This window comes from Ovis aries, chromosome 6 (genome assembly GCF_016772045.2).
Source record: "Ovis aries strain OAR_USU_Benz2616 breed Rambouillet chromosome 6, ARS-UI_Ramb_v3.0, whole genome shotgun sequence".
Classification (NCBI taxonomy): domain Eukaryota; kingdom Metazoa; phylum Chordata; class Mammalia; order Artiodactyla; family Bovidae; genus Ovis; species Ovis aries.
Window position 1 is genome coordinate 72,141,862 of NC_056059.1, and position 21,623 is coordinate 72,163,484.

The 21,623-nt window shown below is 35.9% G+C and overlaps 1 protein-coding gene across 3 annotated transcripts in view; it reads left to right on the top strand.

Moving 5' to 3' along the window:
• CEP135 (centrosomal protein 135) overlaps positions 1 to 20,415 on the top strand; it is a 74,635-nt gene extending 54,220 nt beyond the window's left edge. For all 3 annotated transcript variants that reach the window (XM_027971007.3, XM_060417123.1, XM_042251419.2), the window contains 8 exons: positions 227 to 395; positions 1,233 to 1,343; positions 1,626 to 1,811; positions 8,961 to 9,170; positions 10,021 to 10,223; positions 11,475 to 11,579; positions 14,532 to 14,642; positions 18,688 to 20,415. In XM_027971007.3, coding sequence (XP_027826808.1) covers positions 227 to 395; positions 1,233 to 1,343; positions 1,626 to 1,811; positions 8,961 to 9,170; positions 10,021 to 10,223; positions 11,475 to 11,579; positions 14,532 to 14,631 — 1,084 coding nt within the window. In that variant the 3' untranslated portion in view covers positions 14,632 to 14,642; positions 18,688 to 20,415. The remainder of the gene's footprint in view (positions 1 to 226; positions 396 to 1,232; positions 1,344 to 1,625; positions 1,812 to 8,960; positions 9,171 to 10,020; positions 10,224 to 11,474; positions 11,580 to 14,531; positions 14,643 to 18,687) is intronic.
• The last annotated feature ends 1,208 nt before the right edge of the window (positions 20,416 to 21,623 follow it).

Below are 21,623 nucleotides of genomic sequence, written 5' to 3' on the forward strand. Positions count from 1 at the left end.
GGTGGGCTGCCGTCTGTGGGGTCGCACAGAGTCGGACACGACTGAAGTGACTTAGCAACAGCAGCAGTTGTATTATTTGCAAATATTTTATCCCAATCCATAGGTTGCATAGTTGTAATTTCTTGCATTCTTAGTATATTTAATTCAGAGTAAAATAGTTTCCTTTTAAATGAACTAAATTTTCCAAAAAGCTTTCTTTATTATTGCTACCCCCCTCGTGTAACAGCCACCTAAAGGAAACATTGATTAATCGGGACCATGAGATAAGCAGCCTCCGGCGCCAGCTTGATGCGGCTCACAAAGAACTTGATGAAGTAGGAAGATCTAAAGAAATGTCTTTTAAGGAAAACAGAAGATTACAGGATGATCTGGCTACAATGGCAAGAGAAAACCAGGTATGAGCGCAGTACATAAACTTTGATAGTTTCATAATACACAGTTTTACAGTATATTCAATGTTTGCTAAATTTTAAAACTCTAAATATTATGTCTTCTAAATTTTAATTATATAAATATGAGCAACAAAAGAAATAACTCTTTAAGGAGAATATTGTTTATAAAGGTATTTTAAAATGTGGCTTAGAATACTGCTGTATATTATACCAGTAATAAACCATCAGACACCATTGTAGGCCTTGTTGCAAGGAATCCTGAATCTGGGAGCATGGTGTTCTCTATGGCAGAAGTCGTTGTCAGTCTACTGCATGAGGACCTCAGTATCACTCCCAAGGCAAAGTTGCTGTGTTTTAAAGACCCATGGTAGATTTTAATTATTTGTACTTCCAGTGGCTTAGAGATTACCTACCTATAAGCTAATTAATGAATATTTTAGAATGGCAAATACTGAAAGGTATTGGCTTTGTTTGTACTAGTTTTTTTAAAGGATCATACCAAGAAAACCAGTGATTTTCTTATTTTAAATATTTTACATTTTTAAAATTACTCATTATATAGAGCACATTCCTGATATATAAATTTTTAAAAATATTAATCCCTGAGCTCTTAGTTTAAGTACCAGATATGTGGTCAGTTATATTGTGGGAGGTACATGGTAATAATTGGTTAAAAAGTCAAGATAAGTCAAAAAAAAATGTGAAAATAATACTTAAGAACAGTTTTCCTTTTTTCTTACTCTCTCTTAGTCCCCAAATTCAGAAAGAGCTGTTTGAACATAGTAGAACTCATTAGGTGCTACATTCATTTTATATTGTCTTCAATTTTCTGATATATAGCAAATTTCATTGGAATTAGAAGCAGCAGTGCAAGAAAAAGAAGAAATGAAGAGTAGAGTTCATAATTACATAACTGAAGTGTCGCGATGGGAGAGCTTAATGGCTGCTAAGGTGAAAAAAACATTGTTTAGGTTGACTTTAAGACTGATTTTGTTTTAACTTTTTCATGTTTATTCTGTCTCATATTAATATTAGATATTAACATATGAAAGTGGAGATTTTGCCTGTTGTCCTTGTATATTTCCTTACATGTCTTATTTAGTATAGTATCTGCACAGATGGCTTATGCTTCCTAAATTAAAGCAAAATCGCAATGTGTTCTATGTTTATGACATGGGTTTTCAGTGAGTGACCATTACTAATTTAGAAACAATTTAACTGTGATTAAACCAGGAAAAAGAAAATCAAGATTTGTTAGATAGATTTCAGATGCTTCATAACCGTGCTGAAGACTGGGAAGTCAAAGCTCATCAAGCCGAGGGAGAAAGCAGCTCAGTTCGACTGGAACTTCTTTCTATAGACACAGAGAGGAGACACCTTCGAGAGAGAGTGGAGCTGCTAGAAAAAGAAATTCAGGAGGTAATATATATATAATATTTTTCTTGTACAGACATAATTTAGTAAAACAGAAAACATTCAGAGGCACTTTATCAAAATGAGGTTTAAACATTGTTAAAATCAAATTGAATGGTAATCTTTCGTCATTAATTCTGATAATTTGCTTAAGAGAGCTCCATTACTTGTCTATTGTAGTAAAATACACATAACATCAAATTTACTATTTTAAGTGTACCACCATCCTTCTTCAGAATGTTTTCAAAACAAACAAACAGACAAAAAAAGAATGTTTTCATCTTCTCCACCTAAAACTCTATACCCATTGAATGCTAACTTCCACTCACTTCCCCCAGCCTCTGACAACCACCATTCGACTTTCCTGTGAATTTGGCTATTTCATTTAGCCTTAAGGTTCACCCATGTTGTGACATGTGTCAGAGTTTCATTTCTTTTTAAGGCTGAATAATATCCCATTTTTTGTATATACCACATTTTGTTTATCCATTTATTTGTCAATGAACATTTGGTTTATTTCCATCTTTAGCTATTGAGAATAATGCTGCTAAACACGGGCATACAATGGCTATTCAGGTCTTTGGTTCCTGTTCTTTAAGATATACCTAGACGTTGAATTACTAGATCATATTATGATTTTGTGCCTGATTTTTTGTGTATGACTGCCATACAGCTTTTCACAGGGTCTGTACCATTTTACATTTGTCCCTGCAATGTTAGGGTTCTCGTTTCTCCACATCTTTACCAATGCTTGTTTTTTCTGTTGGTGTGTGTGTGGTTTGTTTGTTTTTAATAATAGCCTTCCCACTGGGAGTGAAGTAGTATTTCAGTTTGGTTTTGACTTGTATTTTCTTAATGATTAGTGATGTTGAGCATATTTTTTGTGTTAATTGGCCATTTGTGTATTTTTTTGAAGAAATATCTATTTAAATCCTTTGCCTGTTTTTTAAAATCAAGTTGTTTTTTGTTGTTGTTGAGTTTTAGGAGTTGTTTTTATATTCTAAATATTTCTTCTTTATTAGATATGTGACTTGTGAATATTTTCTCCCATCTAGTGGCTTACTTTGTCACTCAATCTTATCCTTAATGCAGAGAAGTTTTAAATTTTGATGAAGTCCAATTTATTTGTTTCTTTTTGCCTGTATTTTTGGTGTCATATCTAAGAAATCATAGCTAAATCCAACATCACAAAGCTTTTCCCTTTTTTTTTCCTATGAGTTTTATAGTGTCAGCTCTTATGTTAAGGTCTTTGGTCCATTTTGAGTTAATTTTTATATATGAAATAAGATAAGGTTCCAATTTCATTCTTTAGCATGTGGATTTAAACAAACTTTTCTCATAAAGAGAGTCTAATAAAAATCTCTTAATAAAATTTTGAGTTGAGTTAAAATATAGGAATCGTTAGTAAGTTAGATTGATGTAGAACTGTTGGTTATTGGTTCTCCTTTCATTTTGTTGGTGGAGTAGTGTAGTTGGTCTTCATTTTTTAGAAGAAACTTGATTACTTGTAGTGTGTAGAATTATGTCCCGCGCCCCCCCAACCCCGCCCAATGCCAAATATATTTAGGTCCTAGCTCTGAGAACCTGTGAGTGTGACTTTTGTTTGGAAATAGTGTCTGTGCAGATATAATCAAGTTAAAATGAGATCCTGCTGGGTAGGGTGGACCCTAAACTGGTAACTGGTGTCCTTATAAAATAAGGGCGATTCAGACACAGAAGGCCCAGGGGAGAATGCCACATGAAGACAGAGGCAGAGATTGAAATGAAGTGTCTACCAACACAAGGAACCCCGCAGATTGCCAGCAATCACCATAGCTGGAGAGAGGCATGGAACAAGGTCTCCCACAGAACCTCTAGAAGGAACCAATCCTGCTGACACCTGGATTTCAGACATGAGGCCCCAGAACTGGGAGGGAATGCGTTTCTGTGTTGTAAGCTAGCTAGTTTGTGGTAATTTGTTACGGCAGTTAGGAAACAAATACAGACGTTGGTACCAGGAAGTGGGATGCTGCTGTAACAAACTAAAAGGGTCTTTGGAATTGGGTAACAGTTACATTCTGGAAGGGTTTTGAGTGACTGATAGAAAAGACTTGATTACCTTAAAAAGACTGTTGGTAGAAAGGTAGACATTAAAGGTGAGGACTCAAAAAAACAAGAAAGCTGTAGAGATAACTTCTATTATTTACAAAATACGTAAATCATTATGAATGGAAGTTGTCCATACATAAGAATGTTTCTCCCACTGCGGTCTCAGATGCAGTTGAGGAACATGTTTTTGGATGCTGGAGGAAAGGTGATTCTTAGAAAATGGCAGAGGACTTGGCTGAAGTATGGTCTGCTCTTAGGAAAGTAGAACTTAAAAGTAATGAACTTGGATATTTAGTTGAGGAAATTTCCAAGCAAAGTATGAAAGGTGCAGGCTGAGTTTTCCTGCTGTTTATAGTAATATGTGAAGGAAAGAGACAGATTGAGGAAGGAATTGCTAAGCAAGAGAGGAGCCAGGACTCAATGATTTGGAAAAGTTCTAACCTGTACAGATAGGGTGTTTTGGAGGCAGGGCTGAGACTGTGGCTGGACAACCTCTTGATGAAGCAGTTAGGTGAGTGACCCATAGATCCAGCCAGTCATCTCAGCAGAAACACTGTCAGCTTGGGCTGAAAGGGACAGAAATAGGATGATTGAAAGGAAGGCTGAACTCCTTGGATCTTACAAGCAGAAAACAGGTCAGTAGACTTCCAAAGAATAGCAAGGAGAGATAAAAAAGCCTTCCTCAGTGATCAGTGCAAAGAAATGGAGGAAAACAATAGAATGGGAAAGACTAGAGATCTCTTCAAGAAAATTAGAGATACCAAGGGAACATTACATGCAAAGATGGGCTCAATAAAGAACAGAAATGGTATGGACCTAACAGAAGCAGAAGATATTAAGAAGAGGTGGCAAGAACACACAGAAGAACTGTATAAAAAAGATCTTCACGACCCGGATAGTCACATGGTGTGATCACTCACCTAGAGCCAGACATCCTGGAATGTGAAGTCAAGTGAACCTTAGGGAGCATCACTACGAACAAAGCTAGTGGAGGTGATGGAATTCCAGTTGAGCTCTTTCAAATCCTAAAAGATGATGCTGTGAACATGCTGCATTCAGTATGGCAGAAAATTTGGAAAACTCAGCAGTGGCCGCAGGACTGGAAAAGGTCAGTTTCGTTCCAATCCCAAAGAAAGGCAATTCCAAAGAATGCTCAAACTATGGCACAATTGCATTCATCTCACGTGCTCCAAGCCAGGCTTCAGCAGTACGTGAACCATAAACTTCAGATGTTCAAGCTGGTTTTAGAAAAGGCAGCGGAACCAGAGATCAAATTGCCAACATCCACTGGATCATCAAAAAAGTAAGAGAGTTCCAGAAAAACATCTATTTCTGCTTTATTGACTATGCCAAAGCCTTTGACTGTGTGGATCACAATAAACTGGAAATTCTTCAAGAGATGGGAATACCAGACCACCTGACCTGCCTCTGAGAAATCTGTATGCTGGTCAAGAAACAACAATTAGAACTGGACATGGAACAACAGACTGGATCCAAATAGGAAAAGGAGTATGTCAAGGCTGTATATTGTCACTGTGCTTATTTAACTGATACGCAGAGTACATCATGAGAAATGCTGTGCTGGATGAAGCACAAGCTGGAATCAAGATTGCTGGGAGGAATATCAATAACCTCATACAGATGACATCACCCTTATGGCAGAAGTGTAGAAGAACGAAGAGCCTCTTGATGAAAGTGAAAGAGGAGAGTGAAAAAGTTGGCTTAAAGCTCAACATTCAGAAAACGAAGATCATGGCATCTGGTCCCATCACTTCATGGCAAATAGATGCAGAAATAGTGGCAGACTATTTTTGGGGGCTCCAAAATCACTGCAGATGGTGACTGCAGCCACAAAATTAAAAGATGCTTACTCCTTGGAAGGAAAGTTATGACCAACCTAGACAGCATATTAAAAAACAGAGACATTAGTTTGCCGACAAAGGTCCCTCTAGTCAAGGGTATGGTTTTTCCAGTGGTCATGTATGGATGTGAGAGTTGGACCCTAAAGAAAGCTGAGCGCCGAAGAATTGATGCTTTTGAACTGTGGTGTTGGAGACTCTTGAGAGTCCCTTGGACTGCAAGGAGATCCAACCAGTCCATCCTGGTCGTTCATTGGAAGGACTGATGTTGAAGCTGAAACTCCAATACTTTGGCCACGTGACGCAAAGAGCTAACTCATTTGAAAAGACCCTGATGCTGGGAAAGATTGAAGGCATAAGGAGAAGTGGTCAACAGAGGATGAGATGGCTGGATGGCATCACCGACTCAATGGACATGAGTTTGGGTAAACTCTGGGAGTTGATGATGGACCTGGAGGCCTGGCATGCTGCAGTCCATGGGATCCCAAAGAGCTGGACACGACTGAGCAACTGAACTGAACTGAGAGTTACAAACCTCTGTTCTTCAGGAAAGGGGAAGAATAACTCTGAGAGTGACTGGGAGACCAGCAGGGCTGCTCAAAAGCTTGTGGGGCTGTTGCATTACCACAGGCCCAGAGGGCATAGGCCCAGGGGACTGGACTGTTTCCTCCTTGACTCCATAAGGCAGCACCACTGCCCCTGTGGCCAAGAGGTGTGGCTGCCCTTGCAGGCCCAAAGGACAGAGCATCAGGACAGAGATCATTAATTTTAGACCCTTGAAATCTAATGAAATTTGCCCTGCTTGAGTGCAGACTTACTCTGGACCTACTTACTCCTTCGATTCCTTCTGTTTTCTCCCTTTGAGAATAAGACTATTTTATTTCTTCTCCACCATTGTATTTTAAAGGGAGGTAGTTTGTTTTCTAGCGTCATAGATCATGGAGGGAGAGGAATTTTGCCCCATGATGGACCATTCCCAGAATCTTATTGTTCTGATTTATGTCAGATGTTGGACTTAAGAGTTGATGCTAGAAATGTTGGGATAGAATGAATGTATTTTACACATGGGAAGGACTTGTGAATTTGGAGGAGCCAGAGAGTTGCTAGAGTTATGTGCCCTCTAAATATATTAAAATCCTAACCACCAGTACCTGTGAATGTGGCCTTTTTGGAAATAGGGCCTTTGCAGGTGTAGTCAATTCGAGATGAGGCCATACTGGACTAGGTCAGGCCATAACCCAATGACTGGTGTCCTTACGAGACGAGAGAAGTCTGGACGCAGAATACACGAGGGAGAGTGCCAATTGAAGATGAAGGCAGAGATCGGAGTAGTGTGTCTGCAAGGCAAGGAACACCGAGGATTGCCAGCAGTCATAGGAGTTTGGAGAGAGGCTTGGGACAGATTGTTCCTCAGAACCTCCAGAAGAAGCCAATTCTGCCGATGTCTGAATTTCAGACTTGTACCCTCCAGGATTGTGTAGGAATAAATTTGTGTTGTTTTAAGCCGTTCAGTAATTTGCAGCAGTTTGTTACATCAGTCCTAGGAATCTAATACACTATTTCTGTGTTTTTCTGTTATGAGTATGTAACTAAAGGAATGTTTCTCAACCTCCTAATTCTCAGAAGTTATTCTTTAGCTCTTCTGTTCTTTGTCATTGTTATGTCTTATGTGGTATATGAAATTGTCATATGTATATTTGGGGAAATTTTGACTACTTCATTAATATTTGGAAAATCCAAATATTTTTCTGCAACTGTTGAAATGTATTAAATCTTCACATCACTGCATTAGACTTTTAATGTTGATGATTTCAGTAAATCCTGTGTAATTAATTTTCAAATGTGTAATTCTTCCTAAACTCTAGAAGTAGAGCTTTATATTTATTTTTATTTATTACTCATTTATTGTAATAATTACTAATTTATTCCATTTTAAAAAGGATCATTCTAGGAAAAAGGGTCTTACAAGTATTTCAAATTTTGCTCATTATTTCAGTTATTAAACTCATAAAATTGTATACTATTATTAGTTTAAATTTAATTATGACTTTAGGTATATAATTTTAAAGCAAACTCCATTTTTGAGTTAAGTTCAAAATTTAACTCAAGGCAATTGACAAGTGGTAAGTATATATGTTATTGATCTGTTCAGTTCAGTCACTCAGTCATGTCCGACTCTTTGCGACCCCATGGACTGCAGCACGCCAGGCCTCCCTGTCCATCACCAACTCCCAGAGCCTACTCAAAACTCATGTCCATTGAGTCAGTGATGCATTCCAACCATCTCATCCTCTGTCGTCCCCTTTTCCTCCTTCCTTCAATCTTTCCCAGCATCAGGGGCTTTTCAAATGAGTCGTTTTTTTTGCATCAGGTAGCCAAAGTTATGAAGTTTCAGCGTCAGCATCAGTCTTTCCAATGAATATTCAGGATTGATCTCCTTTAGGATGGACTGGTTGGATCCCCTTGCAGTCCAAGGGACTCACAGGAGTCTCCTCCAACACCACAGTTCAAAAGTATGAATTCTTTGGGGCTCAGCTTTCTTTAGAGTCCAACTCTCACATCCATACATGACTCCTGGAAAAACCATAGCTTTGACTAGACGGACCTTTGTTGGCAAAGTAATGTCTCTGCTTTTGAATATGCTGTCTAGATTGGTCATAACTTTTCTTCCAAGGAGCAAGCATCTTTTAATTTCATGGCTGCAGTCACCATCTGCAGTGAATTTGGAGCCCAAAAAATAAAAGTCTGTCACAGTTTCCATTGTTTCCCATCTATTTGCCATGAAGTGATGGGACCAGATGCCATGATTTTAGTTTTCTGAATGTTAAGTTTTAAGCCATCTTTTCCACTCTTCCTCTTTTACTTTCATCATTGTTTTAACAAAGAGAATTTATAGAGGAAAAATTTCACTTAAGAGATCCCTATGTTCACAATCCTAAAACAATAATTTTCATCTTTGCATCTTCTTCATATATATGAGATAGTTACCATGATTAATAATTATGCATGATTTATTTTTTAAGCTTTATATAGGCTATCTTTAAATAGCAGAGAACTTCTTGAGTGTATCTTAAAATTGCAAAATTTTTTTAAATTGCAAAAATTGACTATTATAGTTTTATAAAGTGACATTGTAGCTATACAGATTCAAACCTTTAAAATTATTGGGTTACTTTAATTTTGTACTTACTTCTTTTTCTATTTTCAGCACATGAATGCACATCATGCTTACGAATCTCAGATCTCATCAATGGCAAAAGCTATTTCTAGATTAGAAGAAGAGCTGAGACACCAAGAAGATGAGAAAGCAGCAGTGCTAAATGATTTGTCATCTCTTAGGGAACTTTGCATTAAGCTTGATTCAGGCAAAGATATTATGACCCAACAGTTGAATTCCAAAAATCTTGAATTTGAGAGGGTGAGAACTTAAAAAGATTGTCTTGTAGTATACTATTTTATTTAGCCCTACTCTAATTGTTTTACTTTACCATTCACTACCCAATATATTTGTTCCCCTTTAGAGCAGTGACTTCTGACTACAGGATTTTGACAACTAGATTTGACTATTAGATTCATTGCCAAGATTTCTTTGGCAAATATAATAATGAAGTTAGGTGCTATTTTGAAGCAGATGGGTACTTAGAACATGAGTCTTCTAATTATAGAACAGGAACATATCCCACTGTATTTTCTCTGTTTAAGACTTATGTGAAGAATTGAGCAGCTTATTCCTCCCTAAGTGGAATATTTTTCCTGGTAAAAATTTTACTCTGATTTGAAAGTTGAGTAAGCTGGAACTTTGCATTCCTAAACTGAAGCACATTACTTTAAACAACCCAATGAGTATTCTTAAACATGAGTGTTTCTAGTTTTCACTCATTTAGTAGTAACTTTATTTTCAGAGACAGAGAAGCTTCAAAACTGTTTTGGCTGTGTAATGAGAATATATATATTTAATAAACCAGAAGGGCCTCCTGGCTGATAAAGCGGTCACGTTTTAGAGTTTTATGTTAATTACTCTTTCTTGACAAAACAATGCAAAAGAAAATTATATGAGGGTTGGAATGAGTCTTATGGTCAAAATAAATCCTAACTAAAAATAACAAAGATTATTGTGAAAATAAAATGTTGTTATTATACTTGAAAAAGTATTTTAGAATCTTTAGTCAGTACACAGAATAAAGCAACTGGTGTTTGTATAGCTCTCCAGATAATATTTCAGAATAAGTCTAAAATTGTACTGAAGTAATCTTACTTTGTTCTTGTAGGTTACAATGGAATTAGAAAATATAAAATCAGAGTCAGAGCTGTTAAAAAAACAACTGTTGAGTGAGAGACATACAATTAAAAACCTTGAATCATTGTTGGCTACAAATAGAGATAAAGAATTTCATTCCCATTTAACTTCCCATGAGAAGGATACAGAAATTCAGCTACTTAAAGAGAAGTTGACCCTTTCAGAAAGCAAACTGTAAGTGTCATAATTCAACTTATGTGAGGGAAATAGTCTGTCACAAATAATTTTTCAATGTGAATAGTTTTTTGTAGACTTGTAACATAAAGAAAATGATAGAAAGATACTGGAGGAACAAAAAAAAAATTTTTTTTTTTTTTTCAATTTTTAAGGAGAGGAGGATGGGAGTTGGAACAGTGGTAACGAACCAAAATATTTTGCTTATGTAGCAGCTCCTGTTGGAAATCCAGAAGAGACATCATGTTTGGAGATGTAATTTGTGTATGTTCAGTACAGAAATGGTACCCATGAAAGTGAATGAGTAACCTTTCAAAAAATGTCTACAGTTGAGGAACAAAGAGGAAAATCAGAGACAGGGAGAACATTTCAGAATGGGGAGAGTTGGCTGTTTCATGCTATGAATTAGGGAAATAACTTTGAAAAGCATGAAATTTGACCCTCATAAATATATGGATTACTTTTTAGGAGATTGATGATGGTGCCTTTTTAGGATGGAGAAGTTGGGACATATTTTTGGAAGAGGGAGTGAAACCCAGAATAGACAGTATAAGTAGAGTAATTAATTTTATTTATTTATTTTTGGCTGTGCTGAGTCTTCAATACTTCCGTGGAGGCTTTCTCTTAATTGTGGCCAGCAGGGGCTGCAGCTCATTGCAGTGGCTGGGCTTACTGCAGTGTTTCTCTTGCAGAGCGCAGGCTCTAGGCGTGCGGGCTTCATTAGCTGTAGCATGTGGGCTCTGGAGCGTCGGCTCAGTAGTTGTGCCACACAGGCTTAGTTGCTCCGTGACATGTGGGATCTTCCTGGGCCAGGGACTGAACCCATGTCTCCTGCATTAGCAGACAGGTTCGTAGCCACTGCACCACCAAAGAAGTCCCAATAATTAACTTTTAAAAGGAGTGAGAAATATTACTCTTCCTGAGGTAGGAGTCAAGAAAGAGCCAATAAAAATACTCTACATTTCAGTGTTACAATTCATGTCTTCTCAGATTTGCGTCTCCAGCATTGCTGGAGTGCGTAGCACATACTCGAAGCTCAGTAAATGTTTGTTAAATAAGTGAGATGAATGAAAAAGAAAACTCTGTGATGGAAATCCAGACGATTATGAAATTATTGTTGAAAAGTCTTCTTTTATCCTTATATGTCACCTCCATTTGTTTTATTAATAACAAAAACAAAATTCCGTAGTACTTGACTCTATAGAACAGAGTATATGTTACTTACTTGATTTTTTTAAATTTGTTTTTAAGAAATAGTCAAAGCCGGGAAAACACCATGCTCCGGGCCAAAATGGCACAATTACAAACAGATCTTGATGTTCTGAAAAGGCAGATTTCAACTGAAAGATATGAACGGTAAGAAAATATTTTTAACATTGGATAGTGTTTTTATTTATTACCTATATTCTACTCCAAAAAGGCTTTTATATGGCTTCTAAATAGCAAACTCTTCTTGGCATTAATATGAAAGATAAATTCCTTTGGTAATTTTTTCTAAAATGGCAATACATGTTGCATAAGATATTATCCCCATAATAAAATAGCAGAGTAGCAAGTATTGTATAAATAAATATTTGCTATAGCATTCCTCAGGGCAAAATCAGGACATTATTTCAAAGGATTTAGTTAGGGAATCAACAAAGTAGTAAGGATTCTACAAGAGGCAAAACTTTATGATCCAACAGGAAATTCCAAATACAAATTATTATATAAGTGATGATCATAGGACAGTTAAAAAATACATATCATATGCTATGTATGTATCCTATTAACTGTCTAGTATTGTGCCTATATTATCATTAGAAGCTAATGTCACACAAATAGTAAATAGCAGAGCCAAGACTAAAATCTGTCTAACTATAAACCCTGTGTTCTTAATCTTTACAATATATTCCTTCAGTTCAGTTCAGTTCAGTCGCTCAGTTGTGTCCGACTCTTCGAGACGCCATGAATCACATCACAGCAGGCCTCCCTGTCCATCACCAACTCCGGAGTTCACTCAGACTCATGTCCATTGAGTCAGTAATGCCATCCAGCCATCTCATCCTCTGTTGTCCCCTTCTCCTCCTGCCCCCAATCCCTCCCAGCATCAGAGTCTTTTTAATGAGTCAACACTTCGCATGGGGTGGCCAAAGTACTGGAGTTTCAGCTTCAGCATCATTCCTTCCAAAGAACATCCAGGGCTTATCTCCTTCAGAATGGACTGGTTGCAGGCTAGTAATTTTCACACTCACTTATATGTCAGTTCATTAGCTTTATTATGTTGAAAAATTTAATCTCCAAGTGTTACAAATAGAAATGAGACCTGGTTTAACAGTTAAAATCCAAATCTAATTTGCGAATCAATTTGTCAAGTTAACTTTTCTTCCATTATTCTTTCCTACCATATTAATACCATAGACATCAACATATCTAAGATTTCATTCTTAAGTAGTGGTCAAATTGCTTATTTAGATCAACTTTTTGGGTTCTCTAATGTTACTCTTACCCATCTACATCAAAAACTTTTAAATAATATGTAATTTAGATGATAGATGAAATTTGCTAGGAAATGAATATTTATGATTTCAAAGAGAGATGAAGCCTGAGATTGCATCTTTGTCATGAAAGCAATGTTAATTTCTTATACTTTAAAAGATCCAGTTTCTGAGCATGCTAAACTGAATGTGTATGATGATTTTCATTTATTAATGACAGTTGAAATTCTCTTCAATTCAAGGATCCTAAACCAAGCTCTTTATTTCCTTGGGTTAGAGACTCCCCCTTAATTCCTCTCCTTTTTCTTGCCCACGGTTCCCAAAGAAACGTCTACCCATGTAGCTGTGTCTTTCCTTCTCTTTACCATCCAGCTAAACCATGGGTTCTTAAAGAGAAAATATCATTGCCGCAGGGGACAATATGGGTTCTTGGGGGAAGAGGGAATGGCAAAAAAACCTTAGGTGTTAACCGTGATTTGTGGCCCTCCGAAGGACCACAGTACATTAACAGTGTATCTGTGTATTAAAATTTGATGGAGGGTAGGACATCTAAGGAGACATCTAAAAATAAATTTTAGGGGATTATAAGGAAAAAAAGTTTGAGTTCAGTTCAGTTCAGTCACTCAGTTGTGTCCGACTCTTTGCAACTCCATGAACTGCAGCACACCAGGACATCCTGTCTATCACCAACTCCTGGAGTTTACTCAGAGTCACGTCCATCGAGTCAGCGATGCCATCCAGCCATCTCGTCCTCTGTCGTCCCCTTCTTCTCCTGCCCCCCAATCCCTCCCAGCATCACAGTCTTTTCCAATGAGTCAGCTCTTTGCATGAGGTGGCCCAAGTACTGGAGTTTCAGCTTTAGCATCATTCCTTCCAAAGAAATCCCAGGGCTCATCTCCTTCAGAATGGATTGGTTGGATCTCCTTGCAGTCCAAGGGACTCTCAAGAGTCTCCTCCAACACCACAGTTCAAACGCATCAATTCTTCGGCGCTCAGCTTTCTTCACAGTCCAACTCTCTCATCCATACATGACCACTGGAAAACCCATACCCTTGACTAGACGGGCCTTTGTTGGCAAAGTAATGTCTCTGCTTTTCAATATGCTGTCTAGATTGGTCATAACTTTTCTTCCAAGGAGTAAGCGTCTTTTAATTTCATGGCTGCAGTTACCATCTGCAGTGATTTTGGAGCCCCAAAAAATAAAGTCTGACACTGTTAACACTGTTTCCCCATCTATTTCCCATGAAGTGATGGGACCAGATGTCATGATCTTTGTTTTCTGAATGTTGAGCTTTAAGCCAACTTTTTCACTCTCCACTTTCACTTTCATCGAGAGACTTTTTAATTCCTCTTCACGTAGAAATCCTAGATATTGAAAAGTTCAAGTCAGAAAGTCTAGTCCAAGCACTCTGAACAGCCCACAGTAGAGTTGGCAACATAGTCACTATGCTTTGTGGGACAGACCCAGACATGGGGAAGGAAAGCATAAAAGAAAACAGATGATTTTACTTCTAACACTTGGGCATTTTGACACAGGAAGAAGGAAGGGAGCTAGATTTATGTGCAAGAAGTGGGAGAACTAGGAGCAGAGAGGGGAGCCATTCAGCTTTGAAAAATCTATATTCAGAGGAGCTTTGAACAGTCTCTTAAAGTACATCTTCCTTTAATTGAAATCTTTTATCCACAACTTAAAAATTATATAAAGACATAATTTAAATTTAGTAGAAATACTAATTAAATGAAAAGAAATTATATAACCAGTAACAATAACAGAGCCTTTTATTTGTATACCACTTTTTGGTGTAATCTCTTATTTTGTCTTTCCTGACAGAGAACGAGCAATTCAAGAGATGCGTCGGCATGGTCTTCGCACGCCACCCCTTAGTTCTACTATGAGGTCTCCTTTACATTCTCCTGAACATATAAACTGATTATCAGAAAGGTATCTATATAGCACGAAGTACAAGCAAACTAATAATAATCTCTGGTTAAAAAAATTGCAAGAGTTGTTTTCTGAGTCAGTGGGGAAAAGTAGTCTCGACTAGAAAGGTAGTTGAGAACTTCTGGAAGTAATGGAATGTGCTGTATTGTGGTGGGGATGGTTACATGAGTGTATATCAGTGTAAAATCTCATTGAACTGAACATTTATAATCCATGTGTCTTACTGTATGTAAATTATACTTTAATTTAAAAATTAAAGGACAATATGACATCTCACAGTATAATATTTCATAGAGTCCCAGACTCAAGGTACAAATAACAGATAGTGAAAGTATAGACAAAGACAGAAAATATTATTTAATATTGAAAGCTAAGACAGATTTTTTAAAATTATACATACAGAAATACATCCAGAAAAGTGCTATATCATAGTATATACAGCTGAGTGAATTTTTACAGATTGAACACACCTATGCAACCTGCACTCAGAACAAGAAACAAAGCATAACCTCTCTTTCGGGCTTCCTTCTGGTCATACTTGGCTCAGACAGTAAACAATCTGTGCCTGCAGTACAGGAGACCTGGGTTTGATCCCTGGGTTGGGAAGATCCCCTGGAGAAGGGGATGGCTGCCCACTCCACTCCAGTATTTGGGCCTGGAGAATTTCATGGACTCTCCATGGGGTCACAAAGAGTCAGACATGACTGAGCAACTTGCACTTCACTTCTGGTTGTAATCCCTGCTCTGAAAGTATCTGTTTTGGTTATTCAGAGCATAAATGCCTTTTCTGTGTTCCTGGACATTTTATAAATGAGATATATTTCTGACTTTTCTTCCTCAACAATACCTTTGTGAGATTCATTTATACTGCTGTGTACTTGTAGATGGTTCAGTCTTGTTGTATTATATTCCATTGTGTGAACTTAACCACAGTCCATTTACTCGTTCTGTTTTTGATGAGCATTTGATCATTTCCAGTTTGGGCTATTATAGACAAACATGATAAGCATTCTAGACCTTATAGATACCGTACATTTCTTTGGGGTATACTCTTAGGCATGGAATTGTTAGGTCACACTGGGCACACAAATGTTCAGGCTTGAGTAGTTTTGGCAAGTCAGTTTTCCTAAGTGATTGCAAAGAGCTGGAGTATATTTGAAGAAGAGTAAAAGTGATGTGCTCATATATTGGACATGGGAATGAATGGGTCAGACCCAGAGTTTGAAAGGTAGGTGAAAGGTAGGTAGTCAAGTCTTATCTTGAAGAAGTAGTAAAGTCAATCCTCAGTCCTTTTAAAAATTATATTTTTTGGCCTCTTTCAGTAGAAATAGATAGAAAATAATTGTTTCCTTAGTGACTCAGGATCCTCATAAGAACATTAGTTATGTTCTGTTCTTTAATATACTGATGTCCCATGTCTATTGATATTTGTAAGGCCTTCGTTTAAATGATTTCAGATTGCTGTGCTTTTGCATTTATTTATTTGATTAAAGCATGTGTTTTCTTCTTTCATTTTGAGGACCACTTCCCAGTGCTGGCTGCAATCACTGTGTCCTTACAACTTCTAAGCTGCTGCATTAATTTGAATGTGATTAGATGGAGCTTCAGCTTTTCATTATAAAGCCTCTTGGCAGTTGTGTCACAAACATTTTTTTGTGCTTGAATCACAGCTGCATTTTAGATCAAGGGTTGGTAAACTAGGGCCTAGGGGCCAAATCCACCGCACTGCCTGTTCTTGTAAATTAAGCTTCATTGGACCATAGCCACACCCAATTGTTTGCATATTGTCTAAGATTGCTATTCTGCAGTGGCAGAATTGAGTAGTTGTGAGAGAGACCCTGGGGCCCAGAGATCTGAAATATTTACTGACTTGCCTTTCACATCATGTAGCCTCTGGAAAACTTATCTGTACATTCATGAGATTATAAGAGTGAAAAAGCAAGTAATTCCCTAGTTTTAAGAAAGGAGGCTTGACTCCAGGGATCTCCACACTATACTTAGAACTACTGATCTAGAACATAGTGGATACCAGCAATCTCTAAACCTGGGATGAATTAGAAAACTTTTTTTTTAACTTATGATAAAATATAAATAACATGAACTTTGCCTTCTTAACTATTTTGTAAAGTGTGCAACTCAGTGGCATTAAATTCACAATGTTGTACAATCATCAGCACTATTTACAAAATTTTTTTATCACCCCAAATAGAAACTCTTTATTGATTAAGCAGTAACTCTCCAGTCTCATCTTCACTTCCCCTGCCCCTGATAACTTCTAATCTACTTTCTATCTCTAAAAATTAGCCTATTCCAGATTTTCATCTAAGTGAATTTATACACTATTTATCTTTTGCATCGGTCTTATTTCATTTAGGGTAATGTCTTCAGGGTTCGTCTGTGTTGTAGCGTGTATCAGAACTTCATTCCTTTCATTCCTAAATAATACTCATTTGTGTTTATTCTGCATTTTGTTTTTCCATTCATCAGTTGATGGGCACATAGGTTGTTTTTACCTCTTAGCTATTCTGAATAATGCTACTGTGAGCATTTGTGTACAAGAGTCTGTTTTAGTCTGTTTTCATATCTTTGGGAGTACCTTGATTTTCTGGGTCATAAGGTAGCTCTATGTTTAACTTTTGAATACCTGCCAGACTTTTTCCATTTTCTGTTCTAGTAGATGTAGTTCAGAAAACATCTGCGACCATTAACAAATTCCCAAAGCATCCTAGTGATGTTGTTAATTGCTAACACATTTCCATTCATATTTTCTAATGTTGTCACCAGAGCTAATTTTAAGGGGTTTCCCCATGAATACACATAAATGAATAGAAATATTCATATTAAGCCATATTTATAATTTCTTTAATAAATTATATAATCCAGTTTTGCTTTTGCTGTTTTGATTATTATGTCTAAAAAGAAATGCTCACTGAGAAAACATAATATATAAAAGTATAAAGAAGAAAACCAAAATCACTTTCTTTTTACCTTTTTTTATTGAAGTAAATGTACATAAGATCAAATTTATCATTTTGACCATTTTTAAGTATATATTTCTCTGGCAGTTAGTTAGTACATTGACACTCTTGTACAAAAATCAACTCCACCATCAATCTCCAGAACTTTTTTTTATCTTTCCCAAGTGAAACTGTACTCATTAAATGACACCTCAGTCTTCCCTTCCCCCAGCCTCTGGCAACTGCTGTTACAATTTCTGTCTCTGAGTTTGACTACTGTTTGTACCTATGTCAGCAGAATCATGCTGTATGTTTCTTTTTGTGACTGACTTATTTCACTTACTATATAATGTTTTCAAATTTAATCCAAGTTGGGAGTATGTTTTAGAATTCCCTTCCTTTGAGGCTGAATAGTATTCCACTCTCTGTATATAACTTTGTTTACCCGCTCATCACTTGGGTTGCTCCTGCCTTCTGGCTGTTGTGAAAATGCTGCTGTGAACCCAGATGTACATGTTTAATACTATAACTCAGAGAAAATAAGCAATTAGCGTTTTGGTATAGACGTCTTTCTTATGTTTGACTTGTAATAAACATGCACACATGCATAGTCATGCGTATATAATTCTTATAGGAATTATCATCAAAATAAGTTTTTATCAGTTTTTTTGTTTTGTTCTGGGGGGAAATTCTAAGATACTTGTAAAAATATTTGATTCTCCCTAAAACATGCTATTTTAAGACTCAGACAACATAATCTACAATACTTGTTTGTAATTTTAAGCCTAGACATCATATTAGCTCTTGTTTTGAGTGAGTTTTCTCAATTAACATTCTCTGTTACCCCATTCTTTTCACTGCATATTATTCTTTTAGTACTCATGCTTTGACATGCTTTTGTAATTTAAGAAGAATATCTTTTAAAATAGAGAACGATACTTCTTAACTTTTAAATATAACTTGATTGTGGGCAGGTTTTTATTAGAGACTGTAATTTTAGTTAAAACATTACTGAATTTGTTTTTCATGAATGTACTAATTTTATTATTTTTTTCTTTAACCCATCTTTCCTCTCCCCCCTTTTTCAGAATGTTGGCTTTCCGTGAGTTGGAAAGGACAAACAGTAATGAAATATTTGAATTACTTGTTCCTGAAAATCATGAACATTGACACAGATTCTACCTCTGTCAACTTTTATTTAAATCAGTGAATATTTTTGTAAAAAATTTGGTTTAAAAGAGCTGTACTATGTGTAAATTTTTATATGTATGACAGAACAGAATATATATTCATAGTGCTAACTGATGTTATATCTGTATTTTTATTATTCCTAACTTAAATTACTCCTCAGAGTGTGTTTATACTGTGAATTAATTTATTGTTCACATTATGTTTTAATAATCTTTTTCTTAGTGAGCCATAATATGTGTATGTAAATATTCTTACAGTGCTTGTTTTTAAAGTGTATTTGGTTTCTGTGTCTGTGTTTATAACCCATATTTTTAATGCATTCACAAAGGATGATCAACTTTGATGCTAGGCTGTCATGTTTAACTCTTTTCTTCTAAATGTGAAATCAATTATTTGCCAATTTGCTGTCTGCCATTGAGGGGATTATATTCAGGTCTATTCTTATAATAGCAGAGGTCTTGATAAAATAATGGTTATCATATATAATTTGTTATTACCAACTAGAACTATGATGGCAAAAATACATTCATATATTACATACAATATTATACTATTTTGGCTATCACATGAACTCTTCATATAACACAAATGCTATCAAAATTAAACTAAAAGCTGTATTTAGAATTTTATATAACAGTAGAACAGAAATTTGGGATATTTTTCAGTAAATAAAATTCCTCATTGTACTAATCTAAAACTTTGAGTGCAAAAAAGGATATGGGGTAAATACAGTAAAACATTTTGTTAAGATTCCAATATACATTCAATAGTACTCAGTTTTCTGCTTCTAAATCTGCGTGTTGTAATTCATCAGTCTTCCAGAATAGTATGTAAACACTGACCTATTGTGGCATATTAAATAGAAAGCAGCTTTTTACAATCAATTTCTAAGTTGTAACTTTATATATATATATATACAGATATTAACATAAGAACATAAGTAAAAAGATTGTCATACAAAAACGAATCGTGTTTGAACCATACACATTTGAAGAAAATCCTATTCTTAATAGATTTCATTATGATTTAAAAAGAACTTAAAAAACTAACATAAAATGGAAGACCAATTATTTATGATACATTTTATTTCTTCCTCTGGTTTAATAAAGTGAAGTTTGTAAATGTTTGTGTGTACCTAGGGGTGAGAAGTGCTCTTTTTCTGAAATTAATATTCTCTTTATGTTTGGATTATGCCCTTTGCAATAATTCAGTATGTATTGGAGAGTGATGTGGCTTTTCCACCATCTGTGTAATTTTATGTATTCTGTCTCCTGTGTGTGAATTCATGTATTACACCAAACTACCATAGAAATGGGACTACTTACAATGTCATAAGAAAAATCTTTTAATAAATATATGTAAATAATATTTAAATATTTGTCCCCTGTTTCCCCCAAAACAACAGCAAGACATATTTTGTTGAATATTTTATTTTTAATGTTTTCTATAATTAAAAATGTATAGCTTGCCATAATTGTTATTTTCATAACCATGATATTACAGTTTTTTAAGTAGTTTTATCTTAAAATACTGAATGTATTTTGTAGATGTTTTTAATTTGTTTTAAAAAATTTTAAATTATGGAGCTTGACATAGATTTTCCAATAAACTTTCCAGTCAATTTATTTTCTCTTTCTTACAAATAATTTTTTATAATGATAGCAATATTCCTAATTCTAAAGTTAAGTACAATTTATTTATTCAAATCAAATTTTATCATGTTGGGATTTGGAGAAATTTCTGAACTCAGATTGCACGCCCTTTTTTTTAGCTGACTTACATTTATTTCCACTTAGTTCAAAATATAAGAAATGAAGTCAAAGTTTCTGTTTGAAATCCATCTACAAAATGGTTGAACAGGCTTTGTGTGTGTGTGTACAGTTTTCTCTCTTGTAAATACTGTTTGTTGACTACATTAATTATCATTGAATATGCCACCTGCTACCTCACCTTATTACAACTTATCAGACATCTGATCTCATACCCCTCTCTTTTTTCATCTTAGAAAATTTTAGTTCCTGGCTTACAGTCTTAACTCCATTACTTCTAGCCTCAGTCTTTATGTCAATATCTTCTTGGAACAATGGTTATTAACCAGGCTTGCATATTGGAGTTACCTGAAGTTTTCTAATAAAAAACTAATTTCTGAATCCTGCATCAGCCCAAGTAAATCAGAATCTCTGTAACTGAGGTGTTGAGCTCTTTTTTTAAGCTTTAGTTTCTCTAGATGACTCTTATATGGGGCCCGGATTTTAAAATGCCAATTGAGAAACTGACCCACCATATTGACTTCATGACTCATTAATGGGACTCAACCTATAGTTTGAAAACACAGCTCTAGATCTTGTCATTCATCACCTCCAAAACTCTTGTTAACTATTAGCATCGTACTTCCTCCTCTTTCTAGGTAACTCTGTTTATTATGTCTATCCTGACAATTCGTTGACTCTTAACAGGATCTTGTGACAGTTGATTCTGTCACCTATCCCCCATCTACAAGTCCATCTCTCACTTTCCTCTTTGTATAGCATAGACATTATTTTCCTTGCATATTCTCTCAATTCCCTTGTCCCTGTGAACTGAAAACTCAAATCTTGTGCATATGAAATTACTTTTTAACTACTCTGCAACTGTACCTAAGTTGCTGAAAATGCCTGGAGAAAAAAACAATAACGCTGACTCTTTTCACTTGAAATATGGCCCTGAAAATCAAGGCCCACAACACCCTGTAAGAATAGTTAAAACATTTTCCTGATCAATTCACACTTTCCCCCAAGTATTTCAGACCTTCTATCCTCCTTCCGTCTCACTCTCAGCTTGTTTCTTTTTTCAC